Raw genomic sequence first — 26580 nt, 5'->3', positions numbered from 1 at the left:
AATTGATCACACAAGACAGCCATACTTCCTTTCCCTTCACCAGTTCTACCTCGCAGAGGCAATGGTGAGTGGGAAACGCTGTGCTTGCAGCCCCTGCCTAACTCTGGGCCTGCATGTCGGTTTGCTGGGCTGAGGCGCTGGCGTGCCCTGGGCAAGGCAGGCTCATGCACGCAGCAACATGGGGAACGATTTTCTGCTGAAAACACGGAGCACATCAACAATTTCCTCTCCTCCCTAATGTGCTTTATGTGTGTAGAAAATTCCTGAAACCACTAGATCAGATAAGATCCACTGGTTTTGTCCTCCAGGGAGAGGCCGCTTCAGGCAGGCAGGGTGTGACTGCTGGCCCCTCCTATCCCGGGGGCACCAGCCCAGGCACCACCCCCCCTCCCCTTTTCTGACATGCATCTTAGCTGAATGCTTAACTTTGCTTTTAAGAAACAGACACCAAGGCTCCATGGCTTTTCTTGTTTTAATAAGCCTACATTTTGGGAAAATGAAATCAGCTTCTCAACTTCAATAGGCATTACAACTCAGAAGCCCGAAAGCCCGAATCAAACACAACTCCATCGAAAACCACTCTGACAGGGCCCCACACAGCACAGGTGCAGATGCATCTGTAGGCCGTCGTGGGCCTCTACGGAGAAAGCCAGTGCCATTAAGACAGCTTTGAGGCCTTTTCCCTGGGATGGTACCAGGGAGGTCCCTGAGCCCTGGTGCCTGACCAACCCACACCCGTGTCAGATGAGCCTTTCTGCCCGAGCAAAACAAAGCCCCACACAACCCAGGCCAGCTTGATGCTGGGGTCCCGGGGACAAAGTCTCTTTCTCGGGCATGATTTTAGAGAGTCATTTTGAAGGCAGAAGCCTGACTGTTTCAGCACCACTAGGGAAGTGGAAACTGAAGCAGCATTTTCTGCTGTCTTCTATAGCTAAGGGACAGTTTGATTTCCAAGATGCAATTCCCCTCCTATGCATCTACTTCTCATTGGCTTTGCTTTTGGGCCTCGTCTCCCATGCTCTTGTTTCTCTGAGCTGAAGTCAGGTCTTTGAGCAGACAGCTTTGGGAAGGTGGCTTTTCCTCCTTAGGTCTCTAATATTCTGAGAAAGGAGTCTTCAGAATATTAGAAAAGTCTGCTGTTAGAAATTAACAGGAAACATCAAATATCGGAAACACGGTCAGGCCTCCTGCAGGACTGCTGTCAGCAGGAAAACACTGCTGGGCTGGGAGCCCAGGAGGGCTGACAGCCCACGGGCTGTCTCCTCTGTCAGCTCCAGGGAACACCTGCTGTCAGCACCTGGGGGCCTCCTGACCCCATCTCTGGGTGCTGGAAGGGAGCTGGGAGCCAGGATCCTGGAAGATGAGTTTCCATTTCCCCAGGGCTCCTCTGCCATCACTTCCCTTCCAAGCCAGGAGAAATCCTTTAACGAGAACCTACGCTGTGCCTCATCCCCACCCTGTTGACACCCCCAGCCCTCCCCCAGCCCCTCAGGGCTGTTTCTTTTTCTAGCTGCCACACTCCAGCTCCTCACATGTACACACAAAGTGAAACAGAAGCTCTGCGACCCCATGGTCATGAGTGGACTCAAAGGGAGCCTCTCATTCCTCAAGGGTCACAGACGTCCAGTCTGTGATAAGATTGGGGTTTCCAGCTGTTTTATTGGGCAGGACATTAAAACAACACTCCTGGCCTCCTCATAGCTCAGTGGGAGGGTTGTGAAGCCGCTTCCTGCTACTGCTTTGCTCCTGCTCTGCCTGGTCCCTCACAGCAGTCAGAGGGGTCTTGGTAAATCAATTTATGCCACACCACATCACCCTTTTGGTTTCAGAGTCAACCACCAAGTCCCTCCCATAGCCACATGCCCGTGAGTGACCTGGCCCTGACACTCTCTCAGTTCCTCTCTCTTACCCTCTCCCTGGCCATTTCTATTCAGCCACTCTGACATCCTGGCTCTTCCTCTAAGACTCTGAGCATTTGCACTTACTGTTCCCTCTGCCTGGAGCACTCATCCCCTTGATATCCCCATGATTCTCTCTGCCACTTCATTCAGTCCTCTCAGAAGTGACTTTCTTGGCCACCTTATCTGAAATCAAACTTCAATGGCACCCCACATTCTCTGGTTCCCAGACTGTAACTAATGGTTACTTATCCTTGTTTTTGAACATAAACTCCATGAAGGCTGGACTGTTCCATCTGTTCCCTGTTGTAGCCTCTGTACCCACAACAGCACACCTGGGGGTTGATATGGTTTCGCTGTGGCCCCACCCAAATATCATCTTGAATCATAGTTCCCATAATCCCCATGTGTTGTGGGAGGGACCTGGTGGAAGATAATTGAATCATGGGGGCAGTTACCTCCATGCTGTTCTCGTGATAGTGAATTCTCATGAGAGCTGATGGTTTTATAAGGGGCTTTCCCCTGCTTCAATCTGCACTTCTCCTTCCTGCTATCATGTGAAGAAGGGCATGTTTGCTTCCCCTTCCACCATGATTATAAGTTTCCTGAGGCCTCCCCAGACCTGCTGAACTGTGAGTCAATTAAACCTCTTTCCTTTATAAATTACCCAGTCTTGGGTATGTCTTTATTAGCAGCATAAGAACAGACAAATACAGGGGTGCTTGACATGGCAAGGCTTAGTGAATGCACGAATGGATGGATGGAGGGATACATGGATGGATGGACGGACAGACAGATGGATGGATGGATGGATGGATAGATGGATGGATGGATGGATAGATGGATGGATGGATAGATGGACGGACGGATGGATAGATGGATGGATGGATGGATGGATGGATGGATGGATAGATGGATGGATGGACGGATGGACGGATGGATGGATGGACGGATAGATGGATGATGGATAACGGCCACCACAGCCTGTTGTCATCATCATTTCATGCACAGACAGTTTCACCTTCTCAAGTATGAAGGCCACAACTGAAGAATGAAGGACATCTCTTTCCAAGCAAGGGCTGTTGCCAGCTTGCCCCAACATACATACATACTCTCCTTCATCCTTAAACTTGTCCTCAGAACAGCTGCACTCTACAGTGGCCCTGGGAACCCACTCATTAGCACCTAGACAACATCTGGTCAGCAGTCCTGGAGCTGGCCTGGCAGACACAAGGCTCCCTAGCCATTGCCAAACTCTAAGAGTCCATGTGTGGAAGGTGCCTGAGCTCTCATTCTAAACACCTGTTCACACAGGGTGCTCCAGCAATTCAATGACGAAATTAAATCCCTGAATATTCAATTAATGATGAAAATCTAAAATATTAATATATTCTAATTGAATATTCTCCAATAAATTATCTGAGCATTTCCAGCCATTTTATTTTACTTTCATTTCTTAAGGAACTTTCAGCTGCGTAAATATAGCCATTAAAGCAATTCAAGAAAGGGAACATTTTCTGCTTGGATGAGGGGGCAGTAAACACAAAGGGCCTGCCTGTTCCTTTCACACGAGCAATTAAACCACACAACCCAGGGCAGCAGAGTCATTGCTTTCTTCAAATCCCTCTGGCTTCAGCAGGGACAATGTGAATCCCCGTGTGTCTCACTGCGGTGTCTGGCTGCCGGGCGACTCGCAGACTGCAGCAGGGCGATCGCGTTCGTCTTGGGGCTGAGTCTTCAGAACCACACTCAGGACGGTCATGGGGGTGGTGCACATGTGTAGCCGCCCCTGAAGTGTAGGTGATGGGCAAATCAAAGTGCCACGCTGTCTTGCTGCGGAAGGAGACGCTGTTTGAACGAGGGGTCCAACTTTCTCAGGGGTTCTTGTTTCCCCTGAGGGCTGAGCCGAAGACCCCAAAGCCTCTCGTTCACATGTTCTTAGAGCAGTTCCTCCCATCCTGGACGTGGATTCTGTGTCTGGTGAACCAGAGGGGAGATTTCCACAGTCTACTTACGGGGGAGAAAACCCAGACTCAAGCTGGCTCCTGGGATACCTCCTGCCACCGGTTTCTTCCCAGAGACTTTCAGTCTGAAGGTTCCTCTGGAGGAAAGAAACCTACCTCATTTTCAACTCACTCGCAAGCTTCCTGGCTCTGAAGACTTAAAAATTCACTAGCACAGGTAGAGCTGGAGCATGAGGGGCTTCTGCCTTCCAAGAAAGTGGCTAAGCTGGCCCCAAATCTCTCTCCAGGCAGCTCCTTGAAAGGGAGGTGTCCTGAACTTTAGAGGGCCCTGTCCACCTGGGCAAGGTCTCTACACACCTGGGTAGGAGCCCTACACACCTGGGTGGGGGCTCTACATATCTGGGTAGGAGCCCTGCACACCTGGGTGGGGGCCCTATCCACCTGAGTGAGGGCTCTGCGCACCTGGCTCGGGGCCCTGTCCACCTGGGTGAGGGCTCTGCACACCTGGCTAGGGGCCCTGTCCACCTGGGTGAGGGTTCTGCGCACCTGGCTAGGGGCCCTGTCCACCTGGGTGAGGGCTCTGCACACCTGAGTGGGGGCCCTGTCCACCTGGGTGAGGGCTCTGCGCACCTGGGTGAGGGCCGTATCCAGCTGGGTGAGGGCTCTGCACACCTGAGTGGGGGCCCTGTCCACCTGGGTGAGGGCTCTGCACACCTGGCTGGGGGCCCTATCCACCTGGGTGAGGGCTCTGTGCACCTGGCTGGGAGCCCTATCCACCTGGGTGAGAGCTCTGTGCACCTGGGTGGGGTGTGCAGTGTCCACCAGACGATCCTACCTGACAGGCAGTGCTTAGTCCAGGGGTCACAAACCACAGCCCACAGGCCAAATCCAGCTCCTGCCTCTAGCAGGTCACCATCCACTCCTCCAGCAGCGATTCACCTAGGGATTCTCTGGGCCAGGCTGCATTCTTAGTGGCTGGGACACAGAGAAGGGCAAGATCAGAGCCGCCCCACCCTCAGGGAGCCCACAGCCCAGCAGGAGGAAGCTGATGATAGGTAAAGCTGAGCTGCCGCAGGTGTGACCCTCCCCATGAGGAAATGCCACGTGGTGTGAGGAGATGGTGAGGTATGGCCAGGGAGCAGGCCAGGGCTGCGTGTGAATAGGGTGAGGGTCCTATCGTGGCAGAGAAGCCGTTGGAGGAGAGACCTGATGAACGGAGGTGGTGAGCCCTAGAGCCACATGCTGGGCAGACAGCCAGGGAGGAGTGTCCCGACCCCGTCTTTGGGGAGCAGGAGGAAGCCCCCATTGCCCAAGCCTCGGCCACAGCTTTGACCTCGAGTGAGCTTGGGGAGTGGCCAGAGTGGCTCAGGTGTAGAAGGCCGCTCTGCTCCAGGGGTAGGGCAGTGAGCTGGAGGCCACGAAGGAGGAGGCCAGGATCCAGCCTGCACTTGCCCATAGCCAGGAAGAGGATGGGACGCGGGAAACTCGCACCACCCAGAGCTGCAAAGGGACTGTATGCTAATATCTGACGGGGCCCCGGGGGCACAGGACATCTGAGGGCCTGGAGAACTGTCCCGAGGAACTGGGCTTACATTTCTCCCGGGGGCACAGGACATCTGAGGGTCTGGAGAACCGTCCCGAGGAACTGGGCTTACATTTCTCTCAGGGGCACAGGACATCTGAGGGTCTGGAGAACCGTCCTGAGGAACTGGGCTTACATTTCTCTCGGGGGCACAGGACATCTGAGGGCCTGGAGAACTGTCCCGAGGAACTGGGCTTACATTTCTCTCGGGGGCACAGGACATCTGAGGGCCTGGAGAACTGTCCCGAGGAACTGGGCTTACATTTCTCTCGGGGGCACAGGACATCTGAGGGCCTGGAGAACTGTCCCGAGGAACTGGGCTTACATTTCTCTCGGGGGCACAGGACATCTGAGGGCCTCGAGAACTGTCCCGAGGAACTGGGCTTACATTTCTCTCGGGGGCACAGGACATCTGAGGGCCTGGAGAACTGTCCCGAGGAACTGGGCTTACATTTCTCCCGGGGGCACAGGACATCTGAGGGCCTGGAGAACCGTCCCGAGGAACTGGGCTTACATTTCTCTCGGGTGCACAGGACATCTGAGGGTCTGGAGAACCGTCCTGAGGAACCGGGCTTACATTTCTCTCGGGGGGACAGGACATCTGAGGGCCTGGAGAACTGTCCTGAGGAACTGGGCCTACATTCTCCTGGGGGTACAGGACATCTGAGGGCCTGGACAATTGTCCCAAGGAACTGGGCTTACATTTCTCTCGGGGGCACAAGACATCTGAGGGCCTGGAGAACCATCCTGAGGAACTGGGCTTACATTTCTCCCAGGGGCACAGGACACCTGAGGGCCTGGAGAACTGTCCCGAGGAACTGGGCTTACATTTCTCGCAGGGGCACAGGACATCTGAGGGCCTGGAGAACTGTCCCGAGGAACTGGGCTTACATTTCTCCCCGGGACACAGGACATCTGAGGGCCTGGAGAACTGTCCCAAGGAACTGGGCTTACATTTCTCTCGGGGGCACAGGACATCTGAGGGCCTGGAGAACTGTCCCGAGGAACTGGGCTTACATTTCTCCCCGGGACACAGGACATCTGAGGGCCTGGAGAACCATCCTGAGGAATTGGGCTTACATTTCTCTCAGGGGCACAGGACATCTGAGGGTCTGGAGAACTGTCCTGAGGAACTGGGCTTACATTTCTCCCGGGGGCACAGGACATCTGAGGGCCTGGTGAACTGTCCTGAGGAATTGGGCTTACATTTCTCTCGGGGGCACAGGACATCTGAGGGCCTGGAGAACTGTCCCGAGGAACTGGGCCTACATTCTCCTGGGGGCACAGGACATCTGAGGGCCTGGAGAACTGTCCCGAGGAACTGGGCTTACATTCTCCTGGGGGCACAGGACATCTGAGGGCCTGGAGAACTGTCCCGAGGAACTGGGCTTACATTCTCCTGGGGGCACAGGACATCTGAGGGCCTGGAGAACTGTCCCGAGGAACTGGGCTTACATTCTCCTGGGGGCACAGGACATCTGAGGGCCTGGAGAACTGTCCCGAGGAACTGGGCTTACATTCTCCTGGGGGCACAGGACATCTGAGGGCCTGGAGAACTGTCCCGAGGAACTGGGCTTACATTCTCCTGGGGGCACAGGACATCTGAGGGCCTGGAGAACTGTCCCGAGGAACTGGGCTTACGTTTCTCTCGGGGGCATAGGACATCTGAGGGCCTGGAGAACTGTCCCGAGGAACTGGGCTTACATTCTCCTGGGGGCACAGGACATCTGAGGGCCTGGAGAACTGTCCCGAGGAACTGGGCTTACATTCTCCTGGGGGCACAGGACATCTGAGGGCCTGGAGAACTGTCCTGAGGAACTGGGCTTACATTTCTCTTGGGGGCACAGGACATCTGAGGGCCTTGAGAACTGTCCCGAGGAACTGGGCTTACATTTCCCCCGGGGGGCACAGGACATCTGAGGGCCTGGAGAACCGCCCTGAGGAACTGGGCTTACATTTCTCTCATGTATTGGAGGAAAGGAAGGGAGGGAGACCTTGATGTTACTTTAGCTCTATTTAATGTTTTTATCTAGAAAACATCTACATATTAAGGAAAGGTTGTGGGCAAAAGTCATATAGAATGTGCCTTTGGATAATTTGGAGTTTAAACCATTGATCCTAGAAATGTATATTAGAACCTCTACCTCCAGGGTTCAAGTGATTCTCATGCCTCAGCCTCCTGAGTAGCTGGGATTATAGGCATGTGCCACCACACCCAGCTAATTTTTTGTATTTTTAATAGAGATAGGGTTTCACCATGTTGGTCAGGCTGGTCTTGAACTCCTGGCCTCAAGTGGTATGTCCACCTCGGCCTCCCAAAGTGCTGGGATTACAGGTATGAGCCACTGCACCCAGCCTTAAAGAAATTCATTTTTATTAACTTTACTAATGACAATACCTATCTCAACCTCATAAGCATCACAGTTTACCTAGAGTTAATATTGGACCACTTAACCAGCAATGTTAGAACCTCAGAACAGCCTTGCTCCATTTACCCTGTCTGTCCTTTGTCCAACTGTTGTCTTATTTAGTTTTTCTCCTACTGTTGTCATATTTATTACATCAACATATATTATAAACTCCCTAATACAATGCTGTACTTTTGCTTTAGTCAGCTTTTTAAAAGAAATTAAAAGAAAAATGATAATCTTTTATATTAGCCCATCCCTTCCTGGAGGTGTGGATCTCCAACTGGTGTCATTTGTTTCTGGCCTGAGGAACATCCTTTATCACTCTCTCTGGGTCTGCTGGTGATGAATTCCCTCAGTTTGTTTATCAGGAATGTCTTTATTTCACCTTCATTTTTATTTTTATTTTTTGAGGCAGAGTCTCACTCTGTCGCCCAGGCTGCAGTGCAGTGGCGCAATCTCGGTTCACTGCAACCTCCGTCTCCCAGGTTCAAGCGATTGTCCCACCTCAGCCTCCTGAGTAGCTGGGATTATAGGCATGTGCCACCACGCCCAGCTAATTTTTTTGTATTTTTAGTAGAGATGGGATTTCACCATGTTGGGCAGGCTGGTCTTGAACTCCTGACCTCAGGTGATCTGCCTGCATTGGCCTCCCAAAGTGCTGGGATTACAGGTGTGAACCACCACGCCCAGCCTCACCTTCATTTTTGAAGGATATTTTTTCTGGATATAAAACTCTTGGTTGGTAGCTTCTTTTCAGTAGTTTAAAGAAGTTGTTCTGTTGGTGTGTGACTGCAGGGATTCTGAGGAGAAGCCCCCATTCTGACTGCTGCCCCGGACATATTGCACCTTTTCCTCTACTTCAGAGATGCTTTCTTTATTTTTGCATTTCAGCAGTTTGACTGTGAGTAAGGAATGGCGTTCTTTGTATTTCTCCTACCTAGGGTTCACTGGGTTTCTTGAATCTGTAGGTTTGTTTCACTACCACATGTGGGAAAGTCTCAATCATTGTTTCTTCGAGGATTTTTTTCTGATCATCTCTCCTCTCCTGTTATTGCCATCACACAGATGTTAGGCCACTGGCCACCGCCCCACTGAAGCTCTGTGTGCTTCACTTCTCCTCCTTCTTCAGGCTGGATAATTGTATTGATCCATCTTCAAATGTGCTGACCCTTTCTCCTGCCTCAGCAATCCACTTGTGAACCCATCCAGTGAGTTTTCTGTTAGAGATACTGTACTTTTCAGTTTTATCATTTCTATTTGGTTATATTTTTAGAGTATCAAAAATTTTTTTTCTGCTGTGATTCCCCATCTATTCATCTATCCATCTATTCTGACCCTTGAACATACTATAAAGCATTATGTTAAAGGCCTTGCTGCTAGTTCCAATGTCTGGGTGATCTCAGGGTTCCTGGCTTCCTTTCTCTGGGCAGTTTTTTTCTTGACTGTGGATCACATTTTCTCTCTCTCTTTTTGACATGTCTAATAATTTTTGTGTGTATACTGATCACTGTGAATGCAACCTTGTAGAGACCCTGGTTCTGTTATCTTTCCCTGAGGGTGTTTATTTTTCATTACAGCAGGGAGTTCACTTGGCTGGAGGCAAATCTCAATGTGTTTCCCCTGGAATCTCTGCTTAGTTCTTTCCATCTGCTGACTGTTACTTTCACTGGGTCCTTCGGTACCTGTCTGTGCACTTACAGTTCCGGGGCAGCCAAGGATCTGGGCAGAGCTTACATGCATATTGGGGAGTCCCTATCTGTGGCTATGTATTTTCTAGAATTTATCCCCTCACATTCCAGCTGCTTTGTCAATTCTAAATTCCATCTTACAACTCCTGTGACCAGCACGTCTGTGGCTTCCTGCCTGAGATCCACTCACCCTTTGAGGCGAGGCCTGGGACGGTGCCCTCGGAGGGAAGCCACCTGCACACACGTCTCCCCCAGTGCCATTTTCTCCCTTCGAGCGTGGAGTCCCCAACAGATTCTGTCTACTCTCCATTTCTCCCAAGTAACTTCAAAGAGCTTAAACATTTTCCCCTAGAATTTATAGTTATTATTGATAGGAGTGTTAGAATGAAATAAACCACACCACCATTACTAAAAGATCTTCCAATTTACTATGGCCAGGTACTGTATCCCTAACATAACAATCTTCCTAATGACCACGAAGGGCTGACTAGCAGAGATGGGCACGGGGGCTGTGTCCATCATTCTCACTTAACGAGTGTTGAACGACACGTGAGCTCCTCAAGGAGCTTTAGGTTTAGTGGGGGATGCAGACAATAATTACCGACAAAAGTGTCAAAAACTCTGCCACAGTAGCAGGCAAAGCGGGTGCCCTGGCCCCATGGGAAGGCCTCTGATGGGTCCTGAAAAGTGGGGAGTTCTCAGAGCAGGTAGGCAGTAGCCGGGCTGAGGGGAGTGTCGGGTGCACTGGGAAAACCCTCCAGGCTGAGGGGAGAGCTTGTGCACAGGACTGCAGGTGACCAAGGCTATGAGCCAATCTGGAAGCTACGAGCCACCAGCACAGCTGGAGCTTGCTGTGCCAAGGGGTGGCATGAGCTCATGAAACCTGCGGGGCAAGGTGAGGATTCAGGCCATCTCCCAAGGACAGTGAGAACCACCCAGCCACATCTGTGCTTTAGAAAGGCCACCCTGCTTCCATGAGACAACGAATGACTACCACGTGAGTCATTCGTACACACATGGATGCTTTAGAGTATCAGAAAGTGGGTGCTTAGGTGGACTCCATGCTAATTACACTGCTAAGTTACCCAGCAAACATTCCGTAAAGATAACGTGGGGCTAAAATTCAGCTGGCTCCACCACACGTGCTCACACATCCAATCAACTTTTATGGGGCCCCTGCCACGGGCCAGAGAGGGGTCTCCGGCGCCTTGGCTGTGCATCTCGGGATGCAGACCCAGCTCGTGGCATCACTCATTTGCTCAAGCAGTCCAGAGCCCGTGCAGGGCAGGCACGTGCCCTTTCACCTCCATGCTCCCAAAGACCCAGCCCATCTCTGTTCACATAGAATGGCGTAAGTATTTGTGGTTGGATGTGAAGCAATGGGGTGTATGTGCACAAATGGGAACCGAATTTATCCAGAAGATGTGAAGGAAACGTTGCACTTCAATCCGCTTATGCTCATTTGAGTTGTTTGCTGTCAGGAGCTGACTTGAGCAATCCTTTGTGAGCTACCTGTGGCTGTGCACCTGTGATTGTGCTTCTCTGGAAATGGCTCCTGCGTGTCTCCTCCAAGCGGCCTAAGCACCTCGTAGGCTCCGTGATTGTGGAGCGACCTCCCTCCAAAGCCTTGTCTTCAGAGCTCTTTTCCTGGCTTGTCCTCTGGCAGGGGGGCCCGAGGGTTTGCATGACTTCTTGTCTTCTAAAATATCAACCACCAAAATGAAAGGATTCGCACCCAGGAGCACTACGTTCCTCCTCATCACCTTGAGCTGATTCGCTGATTCCTACAGTTGCCCTGGACAGCCTCTTAAGGTAACACATTGTGAATTGGTATTAGACTCAGCCAAGCAATAGATCCTCTTCTTAAAAGTTTCATTTTATCCTCATTCTGAATCTCGCCAGGAGTCAAACCTAACGTGTACGCTAGCCAAGCAAGTGGTGTTTTAAAACCCTTCACGAATGTGCCTGTGTAGGTACCAGCCCTACAAGGGCCGAGGGACCAGGTTGTGAACTTCAGGCAGAATGTGGATTGCTTGGTGGTTCCCGAAGGCCACAGAAGAGCTCTATATCCTCTCTCCCCTGAATCCCCAGTGCCTGCGTGGTGCTTGGCACCATAGCAACTGCCCAAACTGTCCAGTCCAGAGCCAGAATTCCAGACCAGGGAGGGCGTCCTGCTAACCTTTTAAATGCTGCTCCCTCCTGCCATTTTCCCCAGTTCCCCTGGGGACATAAAGAAAAGTCCCTATCCAAGTTCCTGGAAAATCAGTTCGGTAACTGTGAGCGGCTTCCTCCCTCCTCTGCTTGAGAAGAAGGGACAGCCTGGGGTTCCGAGAGTTCCCTCCGCAGTGTGGCTCCACCTCCTCACTCACCACTCACTTTAGACTGCGGTCCGATTCCAGTGGCAGAACCACCAGGCGTGGCTCCCTGCTTTGCCACGGATACCCCTGGCTCCACAGCCCCGCCGATTAGAGCCACCCCTTTGCTTTTCAGGGCTTTCCTCTCTACAAGTAGGTTACCTATTTCCCCCTGCGTGGCGCCGCTAGTGCTTAGGAAGAGACGTGATATTCCTTCCAAGGAAAAAGCCTGTAATTAACAGACGTTTTTTGGGGAAGAGTATTCTGCCTCCTCCTCTCCTGCTCGTTTTTTCATTTAACATATTTTATCAGAATGAAATGCCTTAATGAGCGCAGAACTGCAGCTGATCCCAGCTGAACCTCAAAGCGCTCTGTGCTCAGCTTGCTGCCCCACATCAGGCTGCATTCACCACCGTCTCTGTGATTGGGGCTTCTTCCAGGAGCCGCCTCCCCTCCAACACTGCCAGGAAGCTCATCAGCTTCCTATAGATAGAAACGGGGACAGGAAAGCACCCCCCAAAACACTGCCTGTGCTAGATAAGAACTTAATGGAAGATAGAGGGGAGGGTGGAGGGAGGGAGGTGGCAAACATGAACGTGTAGGAGTGTGTAGGTGTGAAGCAGGGTGGTATGTGCATGTGTGTGCATGTGTGTATAGTATGCACGTGTGTGCGCGTGTAGATGTGTGTATAGTATGCGTGTGTGCATGTAGATGTGTGTATAGCATGAACACGTGTGCATGTGTGTATAGCATGCACGCGTGTGCATGTGTGTATAGTATGCATGTGTGTGCATGTGTGTATAGCATGCACGCGTGTGCGCATGTGGATGTGTGTTTTTGTATGCACCTGTGTGCGCACGTGGATGTGTTTTTGTATGCATATGTGTGCGCATGTGGATGTGTGTATAGCATGCACACGTGTGCATGTGTGTATAGTATGCATGTGTGTGCATGTGTGTTTTCGTATGCACGTGTGCGCACACGTGGACGTGTGTTTTCGTATGCACGTGTGTGCGCACGTGGATGTGTGTTTTTGTATGCATGTGTGCGCATGTGGATGTGTGTTTTTGTATGAATGTGTGTGCTTATGTGGATGTGTATATAGCATGCACACGTGTGCATGTGTGTATAGTATGCACGTGTGTGTGCAGGTGGATGTGTGTTTTTGTATGCACCTGTGTGCACACGTGGATGTGTGCTTTTGTATGCATGTGTGTGCGCACGTGGATGTGTGCTTTTGTATGCATGTGTGTGCACACGTGGATGTGTGCTTTTGTATGCATGTGTGTGCGCACGTGGATGTGTGCTTTTGTATGCATGTGTGTGCGCACGTGGATGTGTGTTTTCGTATGCATGTGTGTGCGCACGTGGATGTGTGCTTTTTGTATGCATGTGTGTGCGCACGTGGATGTGTGTTTTCGTATGCATGTGTGTGCGCACGTGGATGTGTGCTTTTTGTATGCATGTGTGTGCGCACGTGGATGTGTGTTTTCGTATGCATGTGTGTGCGCACGTGGATGTGTTTTTGTATGTATGTGTGTGCGCACGTGGATGTGTGTTTTTGTATGCGTGTGTGCGCATGCGTGTATAGTATGCATGTGTGTGCATGTGTGTATAGTATGCACGTGTGTGCGCATCTGGATGTGTGTTTTTGTATGCATGTGTGTGCGCATGTGGATGTGTGTTTTTGTATGCGTGTGTGCTCATGTGGATGTGTGTATAGCATGCACACGTGTGCATGTGTGTATAGTATGCACGTGTGTGTGCAGGTGGATGTGTGCTTTTGTATGCATGTGTGTGCGCACGTGGATGTGTGCTTTCGTATGCATGTGTGTGTGCACGTGGATGTGTGCTTTCGTATGCATGTGTGTGCGCACGTGGATGTGTGCTTTCGTATGCATGTGTGTGCGCACGTGGATGTGTGTTTTCGTATGCATGTGTGTGCGCACGTGGATGTGTGTTTTTGTATGAGTGTGTGCGCATGTGTGTATAGTATGCATGTGTGTGCATGTGTGTATAGTATGCACGTGTGTGCGCATGTGGATGTGTGTTTTTGTATGCATGTGTGTGCGCACGTGGATGTGTGTTTTTGTATGCATGTGTGTGCGCATGTGGATGTGTGTTTTTGTATGCATGTGTGTGCACACGTGGATGTGCGTTTTTGTATGCATGTGTGTGTGCACGTGGATGTGTTTTTGTATGCATGTGTGTGCGCACCTGGATGTTTTTGTATGCATGTGTGTACGCACGTGGATGTGTGTTTTTGTATGCATGTGTGTGCGCACGTGGATGTGTGTTTTTGTATGCATGTGTGTACGCATGTGGATGTGTTTTTGTGTGCATGTATGTGCGCATGTGGATGTGTGTATAGCATGCACACGTGTGCATGTGTGTATAGTATGCATGTGTGCGCACGTGTGTATAGTATGCATGTGTGTGTGCACGTGGATGTGTTTTTGTATGCACGTGTGTGCGCAGGTGGATGTGTTTTTGTATGCACGTGTGTGCACACGTGGATGTGTTTTTGTATGCACATGTGTGTGCACGTGGATGTGTTTTTGTATGCACGTGTGTGGGCATGTGGATGTGTGTGCACATGCACTGAGTTCTTACGTAATGACTTGGAGTCCATTTGGAAAAGGCAAATCTACAGAAGCCACAATGGAAATTCCATTTTCCGTTCACTAAAGGTCTATCTTTCTTAGGCATTAAGCTGGGTTTGGATGCCCACTCGCCTTCCTGTGGATGGAAGCTGAAGGGGATGCCCCTGTGTGAACCACATCAATACTTGCAGGGACTCTGAGAGCCAGGATAGGCAGTGCTAACGTTTCTGCCAAATTCCACCTGCTGGGCCATTTTGCAGGGTGAGCTGATGGGCGCCCAGCACAACAGTCACCACTGAGATCACATCTATCACTCACTCACTCACTCACTCATTCATTCCCTCAACAAATATAGTGCCCACTGCATGCCAAGGGCTGTTTACAACACTAGGGGTACAGCCAAGATCCTTGCCTTCAGGAAGCCTCCTCTTAGAGAAGAAGTAAGTAGGTGAATAAAGAAAGACAATACGGCCAGATCACACTATGATCACACTAAGCACTATGGTGAACTGAAGCAGGGCAGAGGGTAAAGAATGACGTGGTTGGCGAATTACATCTGAACTGCTCGCCCAGGGCTCCAGTGACCGGGGGCTTCTTGGGACAGTGGGTTCATCAGGGAGGAAAGGACACAGGCTGATCTCATCTTTAGAAACCTGCTTTGGCAGAGACCAAATATTCACCAACCATATTTCCCCCTCCTCCATGACATGGATTTGGACTCGTTCCCCATGTCCCTTACAATTAGACGTGGCCATGCGACTGGGCTTTGGCCAGCAGCATGTAGGCACGATTGACGTATGCCACTTGTAAGCCTCGCCAGTCCAGAGATGCTCACCCTGGGTGGCTGAATGACTGGAGCACAGGCCACCCTGGCCCTGCCCACCAACCTTCACAGTGAGCAAGAAATTGACTTAGGTTGGGTTCAGTTTCTGAAATGCTGCAGTGCAGCTTGTCAGCCCTAACACGCACCCACCTCACTGCCTCCTTCCGCTCATGGCCTGTTCTGCAGTGACGTTCTGGGCATGGAGGTGACCCTGCCTGCAGGGGCTGCTGGACAAATCAGGGGGTGTGAGGAGCAGATGACAAAGTGGTTCCAAACCATAGCAAAGCCACAGACCCCAAAACAGGAGAAGCTGCCACTTCCTGGGTCGGAGATGCTGGAGGTGGTTTCCTGGGAGCACGGAATTTGCACCTTTTCTCATTCTGATACCCAAAGCCAAATTCACAATTCCTCCCTGCATATTTCTAGTTTAGAAAGGTCAGCGGCAGACAGTCCTCAGGAGGCTGCACCTGCAGGGCCTGGAGAGCTCCTGGTGCCGGCTGCTCTCTCAGCCACACTTTCCAAGATCGTGTTAATCAGAAGGGGCATATTTCCCTGCCGCAAACTGGAAAACCATGTTCCCCATCAGGGCATTCAGATGTGGAGTAAGCTGGGCTCTCCTGGTGATGTCTTCAGGAGAAACGTCCTCATCAACAGGACAACTGGGCCCATCCTCACCCGAGCCTTCTGCTGGTCTGGGAGGATTCAGTCCTTTCACGGGCCCTGTCCCAGCCCAGACTTCCTCAGCCATGGATGCTGCAGGAGGTCTTTCTCTCCACTGTCCATCAGGAGATGGTGTGCGGGGCCACATGCAGCTTGGGGACTCTCCTGGGACAGGGGCTGTGCCTATGTGACCTCGCTCTTTTGCGTTCCCTTTTACAAGCCTGTCTGCGGAGCAGAGCTGAGGAAGAAAGACCCGCCTTTCAGTCCTAGATCATCAGGCTGAGAAACTCCAAAAGCCAGGACAGCAGAATATCCCAGTTGTGCTAAGATAACAGCCAGCTGCTGCGGGTACCCCCTCTGTGGGGTGCAAGCAGATGAGGGCCCTCAAATTCACTGTTCACTCACTCCACAAATAATGTGCCTACCCTGTGCCTGTGAGGGTGGCTTGGGCAGCCCTTTCTGGAGTTTGGGAAAAGTGTCTGATTGGCTGTTGTCAAATCATGGCCCATGGGCCAACCCAGCCCACTCCCTGTTTTTGTAAATAAAGTTTTATTGGAACGCGGCCAACCTGTTAGTTGACACGTTGCCTGAGGCTGTTTTCACACCACAGCAACAGAAGCTGTATGGTCACAATGCCTAAAATATTTACCACCTGGCCCTTCACAGAAAAGGTTTGCTGACCCCAGAGTAAGATCGATGACTGTCTACCAGGGGCAATGTGGGGGTGGCAGAAGCACAAGGCATGAAATAAGGCGGAAGAGCACGATGGAAGCCCGCTCCCTGTCTCGGTGACCTTCAATCCTGATGACCTTCAAAGAGGAATCTCTAGTTGGTCCTCACACCTCCAGCACACCCTGCAGCTCCTGCCCCACTGGCCTGGGTAACAAATCAGGGGCAGCCTCTGTTCCCTCGCCTTACGCTTTTCTCTATAGTTGGCTTCTAGCCTGACAAACTGTCCCAGTGATCAAACTGTGGTTTGGTATACAATCTCCTTTGGGGATAAACAGTGTGGCGATTCCTCAAAGACCTAGAGGCAGAACTCCCATTTGATCCATAATCCCATTGCTGAGTGTACACCCAAAGGAACAGAAGTCATTCTCTTATAAAGACACATGCACGTGTATGGTCACTGCAGTGCTATTCACAACAGCAAAGACATGGAATCAACCCAAATGCCCATCAATGATAGATTGGATAAAGCAAATGTAGTACATATACCCCACAGAATACTATGCAGCCATAAAAAGGAACGAGATCACGTCCTTTGCAGGGACACGGATGGAGTTGGAAGCCATCATCCTCAGCAAACTAAAGTGGGAACAGAAAACCAAACACCACATGTTCTCACTTATAAGTGGGAGCTGAATGATGAGAACACATGGACACAGGGAGGGGAACAACCCACACTGGGGCCTGTGGGAGGGGTGGGGCAGAAGGAGAGCATCAGGAAGAGTAGCAAATGGATGCTGGGCTTAATACCTAGGTAATGGGTTGACAGGGGCAGTAAACCACCATGGCACATGTTTACCTAGGTAACAAACCTGCATATCCTATACGTGTACCCCTGAACTTAAAATAAAAGTTGAAAAAAAAAATGAATCACTTTGAGAAGAATTTTAAGTCAATGACAACATAAGCAATGGCCGGAGGCAAGAAATCCCAGCCCCAAGGATGGTGAGGTGGGTGCAGCATGGGGGCCACGGCACTGCCATTGGCATCGTCTCTGGCTTCCGTGGTGGGTGGGAGGTTGCCCAGTGGGCCCAGGAGATGTAGGACTGGGAAGCTCCCCCAGGATGGGGTTCCAATCCCTGGTGGCTTCCTTCCTTCAAGCCCTGAACTGCATTTCACAGGAAAATCTTCAACCCTGCCTGGCCCTCAAGGGGCGTGGGTGGCCAAGGAAAGCTGAGCCCCGACAGGGGAGGATGCAGCAGAGGCTGGGTGCTGAGGTGGGAGGGCCGGCTCTGTGCAGAGAAGGCAGGTGATATATTTGCAACCAAGTCACCTTGGCTGGGGTGTGGAGGCACGCTGCATTCATTCATGCCAGAGTTTCTGCTATAAATAACCAGTCATTTTGGCTGCTCCCTGGTGGGGTCCCCTGGTGGCCAAGGTTAGGGATACAAAGAATTGGGGGGACCCTGCCTGGTGGCTGCTTTCTTCCTCCCATCTCTGCATTCCAAACGCACAGCCCAGCCTTCTGCATTGAAAGGAATGAGAAACAAAACACACCAAACAGCATGAAGAATGAGAATGACCCCTTAAGCACACTCTGGGGACCCTCATTTCCAAAGGGTGGGATGAGGCTTTTCCACAATGGTTGGGAATTATTTAATGGAATTCTCACCATCCTTTTATCAAATTATTGCTCAGATTCAGCTGCAATTTTCTTCAAAGGGAAGAAGAAATTGCTCGTTGATGGCCTTGATAATAGAAACACAAATTTGTAAAATAAATTATTTCTGCGGTAAAAGCAATCTCGGGTGGCCTTGGGAGCTCCGGGACCAAGAACTTGCAGACAGACCACGGCACGGCGCACGCTGGCCTCCGTGCAATGATCGTCATGGCACCATCCCATCATCTGGGATCTTAGTCATCCATGGAAACAAATGTGATCAGACCAAAGAAAGGGGTCAGAGGTCAAAGGCCACGATCCAAACCCCTGCCCACTGCTTCCACACACACAGCAGCCACTTGAAAGTAACCAAGAGAGAAATCACCCCTAACTCACAAAGGCCCATCCACCTCAGAGGACGCAGCTTCCCAGCCTGAATTTTTCATCGCCCTGTGTAAGGGTAATCTCATTTCAGAAAGGGTGAAATCGCGACCTTCTTAGACACCAAACGCGGAACCCGCCCCTGGCTTTGTGATGTCGGGAGAAGAGCCTACCGCTAACGCCGAGACCCCCGTGCCAAAGGGAGGCGTCTGCACTCACCCTCACGAGCTGCTGCGGGAAGGGCCCCCGCGAGTTCTCGGGCACGTTGATGGGCGGGATGACCCAGTCCCGCTTGCGCCGCCTCAGCCCGTTGGCGTTCTGGTGCTGGGGCCACGGCAGCAGGGTGTCCTTCGGAGGCGGAGAGGGGTCCAGAGCCACGGTCTTCTTTCCTTTCTGTGACTTTATTTGGAAACGGGAGAGAAGAGGCAAAGAAGTCCAGTTAAGTTTTGCACAGAGGAAAACGGCATCTGCTAAGACGAACTGCACTGCCCGAGACTGAGGGGGAAGGTGGGTAACGCTGGGACAAGGAGCTAAGTGGGCAGGGCGGCATAACGCTGGGAAAGGAACTAAGTGTTAGGGAAAAAAAAATCAAGTGACACCCCCATCAAAATGATGAGACAGATTACAAAATTAAATGCGGGAAAAAGAAACCATAAATAAAGAAGAAAATATAGTTGACAATGTCACCAATAGCGTAGACAGGGCGTTTTAAGCCCACCCAAAACAATGCAAGAGATCACAAAAGAAAAGACTAATACGTTTTTCCACAAAACTCCTGTTTATGAAAACAGACCCAAAAGGCAATTGACACATTTGGAAAATATGATTTACAACAATTTGACACAAGGTTAATAGTCACTAGATAGAGCACTCTTAGAAATAAGAAAATAAAATGAAATGTTGTTTCCTAACAAGAAAAGGACATGAATAGATAATTCACAGCAAAACAAATATAAATGATCAATAAACTTATGAAAAATGTCCACATCTCCCAGTAATCAAATAATGCATATCAAAGTAATATATCCTTTTTACCTGTCAGATTGACAAGGCTGAGCGAAATGAATCTGCAACACTGGGGGTGTGCAGTGAGTCAGTGGGCGGAGGCTGATGGCTGAGGGTGTGGGATTTGGCCTTAGACCCCACCTGTGTGTATGTACAAAAGTTCATGTGACACGGGGCAAAGTCCCTTCATCTCTCACAATCCTGGGTTCTTCTCTGAAGAAGGGAGATGGTAGCAATGGCCCTGAGTTTAGGGACTGCTATGGGAATGACATCAGATGACAATGAGAAAATGCCCAGCCCATGCTTAGCATAGGGCCCAGGCTGTCAGGACTGACACTGATGCAGCTCCTGCTGCTGGGGCCCCGCGGTCACCCAGCACAGCCCTCTGCCTCCCAGTTGCCAGTGACTATCAAGAGCCTCAAAAAGGATGGTCCCTTTTGATCCAGTAACTCCACAGCTGGAAATCTGTCCCCAGGAAACTCTAGGTGGACCAAAGTCCTCATAGACAGATGTTTACTTTGGATGTTTTTAAATAAGTAAAAATACCAGAGCACAAATCTGAATGTCTGACAGTGAATTCTAAATGCATTACACTGTGTTCATGTCTTGGAATATTATAGTTATCATTAAAAGTTACTCTTTTAAGACTGACATGAAGAAATGTCCACAAAATGTTAGTAAGTGGAGAAATAGCACCAAAGCATACATACAGCATCAACTGCACCTGCATTTTTTCATTTTTTTTTTTGAGATGGAGTCTCACTGTGTCACCCAGGCTGGAGTGCAGTGGCACGATCTCGGCTCACTGCAACCTCTGCCTTCTGGGTTTAAGCGACTCTCCTGCCTCAGCCTCCTGAGTAGCTGGGATTACAGGAGACCGCCACCACATCTGGCTAATTTTTGTATTTTTAATAGAGATGGGGTTTTGCCTGTTGGCCAGGCTGCTCTCAAACTCCCGACCTCTGGTCATCTGCCCGTGTTGGCCTTCCAAAGTGCTGGGATTACAGGCGTCAGCCACCATGCCCAGCCTCAACTGCATTTTTTTTAAAGGATAGAAAAACAGCCTGGGCGTGGTGGCTCACGCCTGTAATCCCAGCACTTTGGGAGGTCGAGGCAGCCAGATCACCTGAGGTCAGGAGTTCGAGACCAGCCTGGCCAACATGGTGAAATCCCATCTCTACTAAAAATCTAAAATTAGCCAGGTGTGGTGGTGCGTGCCTGTAGTCCCAGTTACTTAGGAGGCTGACACAGGAGAATCACTTGAACCCGGGAGGTGGAGGTTGCGGTGAGCCAAGATTGTGCCATTGCACTCCAGCCTGGGGAAAAACAGCGAAACTCTGTCTCAAAAAAAAAAAAAAGAAAAAAGAAATGTAAGAAAATACATGAAAATGCACACACTGGTTTTCTCTGGTCTCCAGGGAGTTCTGTTATCACATTTTACTTCCTTCCTTTTACCTTTCTGTGTTTTCTTTCTTTTTTTTTTTTTCAGACGGGGTCTCACTCTGTCGCCCAGGCTGGAGTGCAGTGGTGTGATCTCGGCTCACTGCAAGCTCCGCCTCCCGGGCTCACGCCATTCTCCTGCCCCAGCCTCCTGAGTAGCTGGGACTACAGGCGCCCGCCACCACGCCTAGCTAATTTTTTGTATTTTTAGTAGAGACGGGGTTTCACCTTGTTAGCCAGGATGGTCTCGATCTCCTGACCTCGTGATTCTCCTGTCTCGGCCTCCCAAAGTGCTGGGGTTACAGGTGTGAGCCACCGCGCCCGGCGCCTTTCTGTGTTTCATAAACGTGATAGTGCACATGACTCCTGTGGCTGACAGCGCCAACAGAATGTCATGCATATACGTGGCGTCCATGCGTCTGCCACATCGGGTCCAGCGCAGGGTGCCCACATGGCATGCCTCGCCAGTCTTCGTGGTTGATGCTCATTTTATCTGAATTGCAGAGGCAGTAGGATACGAGAGTTCACGTGGAGAATGGACCTTGCACCAGGGCAGCCCAAGGCAGGGAGGACAAAGCTGGCCGGGAGGTGTCTGACCACAGGCTGCCCCTCCAGGCACAGTGGGGGTCCACACCACCATTTGCCTCAATTAATAAAACCCAGGAGGCTTCCATGGGGCACTCCCAGCCTTCCTTAGAAAGGAGTCATGTGAGGTGCAAACATGGAGACCCAGGGGTCTTGACTTCAGCCCCTCATGATGACAAGGGGCGGGTGCTTTCCTAGGCTCCTCAGGGGCCTTTGAAAAGCTTCCAGGACAGTCCTAGCTGCACATTCTCCCCGGAACCCAGCACAGACAACTGGACTCCATGGTTTCCTCGCCCAGACCAGTAGCCTGTGCCTCATAGGTACTGAATGTCCGATGAGCAGGACAGCAGGACTCTGCATCTGGCCGTTCCACTGAAGACATCCCACCTGTCCTCCAAGACCTAGCCCCAGACAGACAGCACCTCCCTGGGAGCTGGTCTTTACCTTGGGGATATGACAATTTAGGTTAATATGCTCTAAGCTTTGATGAGAAAGATCAGATTAATCCCACTGCTCTAAGTGGCTTGAAATAACGCCAACACAGCCAACAGGAACAATGATAATAGATGTGGCATGCACTGAGGATCCAGGCTCCAGGTCAAATGCTGTTCCATGCAGTCTCCCCATAAATCCTCCCTCTCACCAGTTCAGCGGGGAGCACCATCATTCCCACTTTCCTACCATGCGAGGCCAAGGCACTCGTGAAGCCCACGCAGCCCGTTCAGCAGAAGCAGGATTCGGATGCCAGGAGTGTGACCCCAAGGCCAGAGCACCTGAAAGTGCCACCCCTCCCTTCTGTGGTCTCTGTTTGTGAAGTCGAATCCCCTTTGCTGGACCTCAGGAAGGTCCTGGACTGGGCAGAAATCGATCTTCCCATGGAACAGATGGGGAACCAGGGGAAAAGGGGGTCTGAGTGATGTTTCCTGCACCCACCTGGGATGTGTTCCATAAATCCCAGACTGGGGAGAAACAGGTCTGAGCTCCCAGGCTGGTCCCAGGACCAGCAGCTCAGCACCCTGCGGAGCTCATTAGGAATGCAGGTTCCTAGGTCTCACCTAAGACTTAAAAACTCTGGGGTGTGGCCGCCAACCACGCCTGAGATGTGCTGCAGTTGGAGAACAGGGGGTCTCCCAGCCCACAGGCAATTGGGGCTCCACCTCTGGAGAAGGGTGGTGGAGCATTATGTTTGTTCTTGAGCATGTCTGCACGGGGGCAGGCAGCCTGGACAGATCTCTCCCAGATGAGGGCGAGGGGAGCCTCTGGCACAGCCGCTAGGAGGGGCCCTCTGGCCATCTGCAGCTCCCCTGCATTTCCCAGCGGGAGACCGAGGCAGAGACTGGCTGGTCTCTCCCACCCGGTGGTGCTTCAGAACCAGCAGCAGCTCACCAGGGCCCTCTGAATCTCAGACTCTGAGTTTTAAAGGGTTTCCATACAGCTGTTTTTAAAAAAAATCCTTCATTTTCATTTGCTTGGGATGAGCTTGCATGGCGTTAATTTCCCTAGTGTTGTTTAAATAAATTGCACATATTTGCTACTATTGTAAAGCTGTGAGACAAATGTAATAACAAAATCTGGTGAAAATAAGTGCCAGACCTGTGCGGGCTTCTGCCTGGAAGATGCACCCGCTTCCCTGGAAGAAAATGTCAACCACAATTAGCACTCACCCTGGTCGAACGAGCATGTTCTTTTGAACACGCAGTCATCTTGGGCCCATTCAGAAGACATCACATAAACACTGATGCATAATTATACTCATTAAAAATAATGCTTCCAGTTACACTTAAAAATATTTTCTAACAGATGACACCTGCTGATTTTCCCTAGTGCATGTCTTCTGTATTTCTGAGTGAATGAAGACTGAGCATTGGGTAATGACTTAAAGGTGACCTCTACTACACCATTACCAGAAACTAGACAGTACACATAAGCACATGTGTATACAGGCGCTATGCACACATGTATGCATGCATGCACACACATGCACATGTAGATATATACGAATGCACACGTCAAGTATGCACAGATGTATGGGTGTATGACTACATGTACACACATACACAAATGCATGTGTATGAATACATGTGTGTTTATGCATTCTACACATGCACAGGTATGCATATGCTTGTGTGTGTTTGTATGTCTGTGTGTATGTGTATAGAGCACATCACAACTTTCTCAAAACCAACAGCCCAGCAGCAAGATATCTTGGCCATGCCCACTCCCCGCATCCTGACAGTTTAGCTCAAGCTAGAAGTCCTGTAACTAGCAGGGTCCAGGAGGGTCCTGGTGGCTGAGCTGGTCTTTGGGGTCCAACCAAGCTTGTGCCTGCAGATCTGCAGAATCAGGAGCTCCAAGGTGGCTGCCCACTGTCGCCTCCATCCACTCACTGACACCTGGGAAGATGCGTGAAGGGGGCAGCTTCCTGGAGCTGCTGCAGCCTGCAGGATGGCTCCCCAAGGATATTTCATGGAGCCATCCTTGGCAGGATGAGACCTGGGCTGTGGTCCTACTTTCATCTCCCATGAGTGTTTCTGGGCCTGGAAACGGGCCCTGTCGCCCGTGAAGAGGCCAGCCACCCTGGGCTGCAGTGTCCCATACCCCACAGTTCCCCTCCCGTGCTCCCTCCTCTTCCCCGTGCCTTTGACTCTGCCCTGCTGCGGCCCCACTGGGCTCCCTGATGCACTCTCAGCTCCCTCAAAGCCCTGCCTATAGGGCAGTGGGCAGGAGCGGCCCAAAGCACCCACTCTGGCCTCCACCCTATAGGGTTTCAGCTCACCTGCCAGGTGCTGGGGACCGGACATCCACCTCCACCACCCGAGGCCCTGCTCCCGCCCCTCTCTCTGCCTGGGCGCCTTATCCTCATGCCAGGCTCAACCTATAGCACCTCCCCTGGCAGGCCACACTCCACACTGCAGGAAACACCTGCTCTGGTGCCACCCTGGACCTAGTACTGCCCCGGGGGCTGTGCACCTTTTCCTAGTCCCACACGTTAGGGAGGTACCACAACCCCGGTGGGGGCAGCAGGGCCCTGATAGCCACTCACTTTCTATGGAGCAAACTCAGTGGACAGACTTAAGCCACTGCATCCACACACAGTTACTGATACCACCCTTGAGCCAGGAGACGACAAAGCAAATGGCCCTCAGCCTGTCTCCTGCATGCTCATGTGGGGGCGGGGTGCAGCCATGACCTCAGGGACGCCTTCCTGAGTCCTGCACGGGCCCTGGCCCTGCCCAAGTGACTTCCCAGGCACAGTCTCATTTAGTCCTCAGGGCAGCCCACAGAGGACATCAAGCTCAAGGGGTGAAGTCCTGCTCAAGCTTGGAAGGCCAGGACTGGAGCCCAGGCTGTCTGATCTGTAGCCCACCATCCTGATGGGCCCATCCCACCACCTCCCACGGGGCCCATGATTAGTGCAGAGTCAGAATCAGGCAGGAGGTTCAAACCGGCACCAAGTCGCACACAATCAGTCCATTGGGGACTTGGGGACAGAAATACTCATGGTGGGTATTATACCTCGGTCAGGGCACTGAAGGGTGAATAGGAGTTTGACAGGCAGGACAGGCGAGGAAGGGGGCACAGACAGTGGCGCAGGACAGTGTGGATGCCTCGGAAACCAGGCAGACACCACCATTATTTGGGGCCTGGAAGGAAAGCAGGGTGGGGGCGTCACAGGCTCCGAGGTTAACAGAGCTGCGTGGAGTGTGGGTTTGCTCTCCACTGCCCAAGTCAGGATTTATTTCATCCCCGACCTCAGTCCCTCATCTGTGAAAGGGGGGTGATCAGGAAGCCCCCCTGCCAGGTGTGGGGTGAATGTGGTACTGTCTAGGGAGCATTGACAGACGTGGGGACCTTTAGCCCTGCCGTTGGAAGAAACCTGAGAAGGGGCAGAGCTGGGGGTGGAGCTCCTAAAAGCTGGGCAGGACTTCCAGAGGGCAGAGAAGGAGAGGGCAAGGCTCCTGCAGCCTGGAAGCTGGGTCAAGGGGGGCCTGGGATGAACTCTGAGTGTTCAGGGGCTAGGGCTGGGGCGCGGGCGAACTTGGGGTGTCCCACAACCCTTACATCCCAGGAAGGGAAACTGAGGCCCAGGGCAGTGGAAGAATTTGTCCAAATTGCCTGGCTAGGGAGAGCTGGGGCCAAGTGGCGAGGGAGACTGAGGGTGGGGTAGGGAGGGGAGGGTCAGGGACTGCTCTGGTGAGGGCACCGTGAGCAAAGTGGGCTCCTGGACCCAGACCAAGGGGCCTGCCAGGGAGGGCTCAGGCTCCTTCCTGGGTGGCCTAGTGGGGTCCTAGAGAACCCAGGGCTGGGCCCAGCAACCACAGTCCCTCTACCCCACCCATACTTTCCTCCTGGGAGCCAATCCCAGAGGCACGGGGGTGGGCCTAAGGGTCCAGCTGGCCAATCAGAGCCCGGCATTCCACCTGGCCAGGTGACTGCTCCAGAGAAGGCAGGTGACCCCAGCAGGGGACTTCCCCGGGGCTGCTGGAAGAGGTGGGCTCTCCTCTCTGGATGAGGGTTCGACATGGGAGGGTGAGAGCCCTGCCAGTTCCCTTGCCCCCACAGGCACCTGGGGCTTTGGGCCTGGCCTCCAGGCCGCCCGGATCAGCCCCTGACTCCGCCTTCCTGACTCCTGGCCCCAGTCTTGCTGTTCCTGAAACATGCCATGCCCAGGCTGGTCCCTACCAGGACAGGCTCCTCAGAGTCTGTTCACACTCGGCCTCCTTGGCCTGGACAGCAACCTGGAGACACCGTACTTCTCCTCCTCCTCCTCTTCCCTGCTCTCCTTACGCCCTGATGCTGCTCTGCTGCAGCTGAGCTGAGAGCCCGGCCTGTCTGTTTGCAGATGACATCTGTGAG

The 26580-nt window shown here is 51.8% G+C and overlaps 1 protein-coding gene across 1 annotated transcript in view; it reads right to left on the bottom strand.

Moving 5' to 3' along the window:
• The window catches only part of CDH4 (cadherin 4), a 705615-nt gene that overhangs the window by 153406 nt on the left and 525629 nt on the right, over positions 1 to 26580 (bottom strand). Inside the window, exon 4 of the mRNA XM_054468084.2 lies at positions 18913 to 19092. Coding sequence (XP_054324059.1) covers positions 18913 to 19092 — 180 coding nt within the window. The remainder of the gene's footprint in view (positions 1 to 18912; positions 19093 to 26580) is intronic.

This window comes from Pongo pygmaeus, chromosome 21 (assembly GCF_028885625.2).
Source record: "Pongo pygmaeus isolate AG05252 chromosome 21, NHGRI_mPonPyg2-v2.0_pri, whole genome shotgun sequence".
Taxonomy (NCBI): domain Eukaryota; kingdom Metazoa; phylum Chordata; class Mammalia; order Primates; family Hominidae; genus Pongo; species Pongo pygmaeus.
This window is presented reverse-complemented; position numbering and strand designations above follow the sequence as displayed.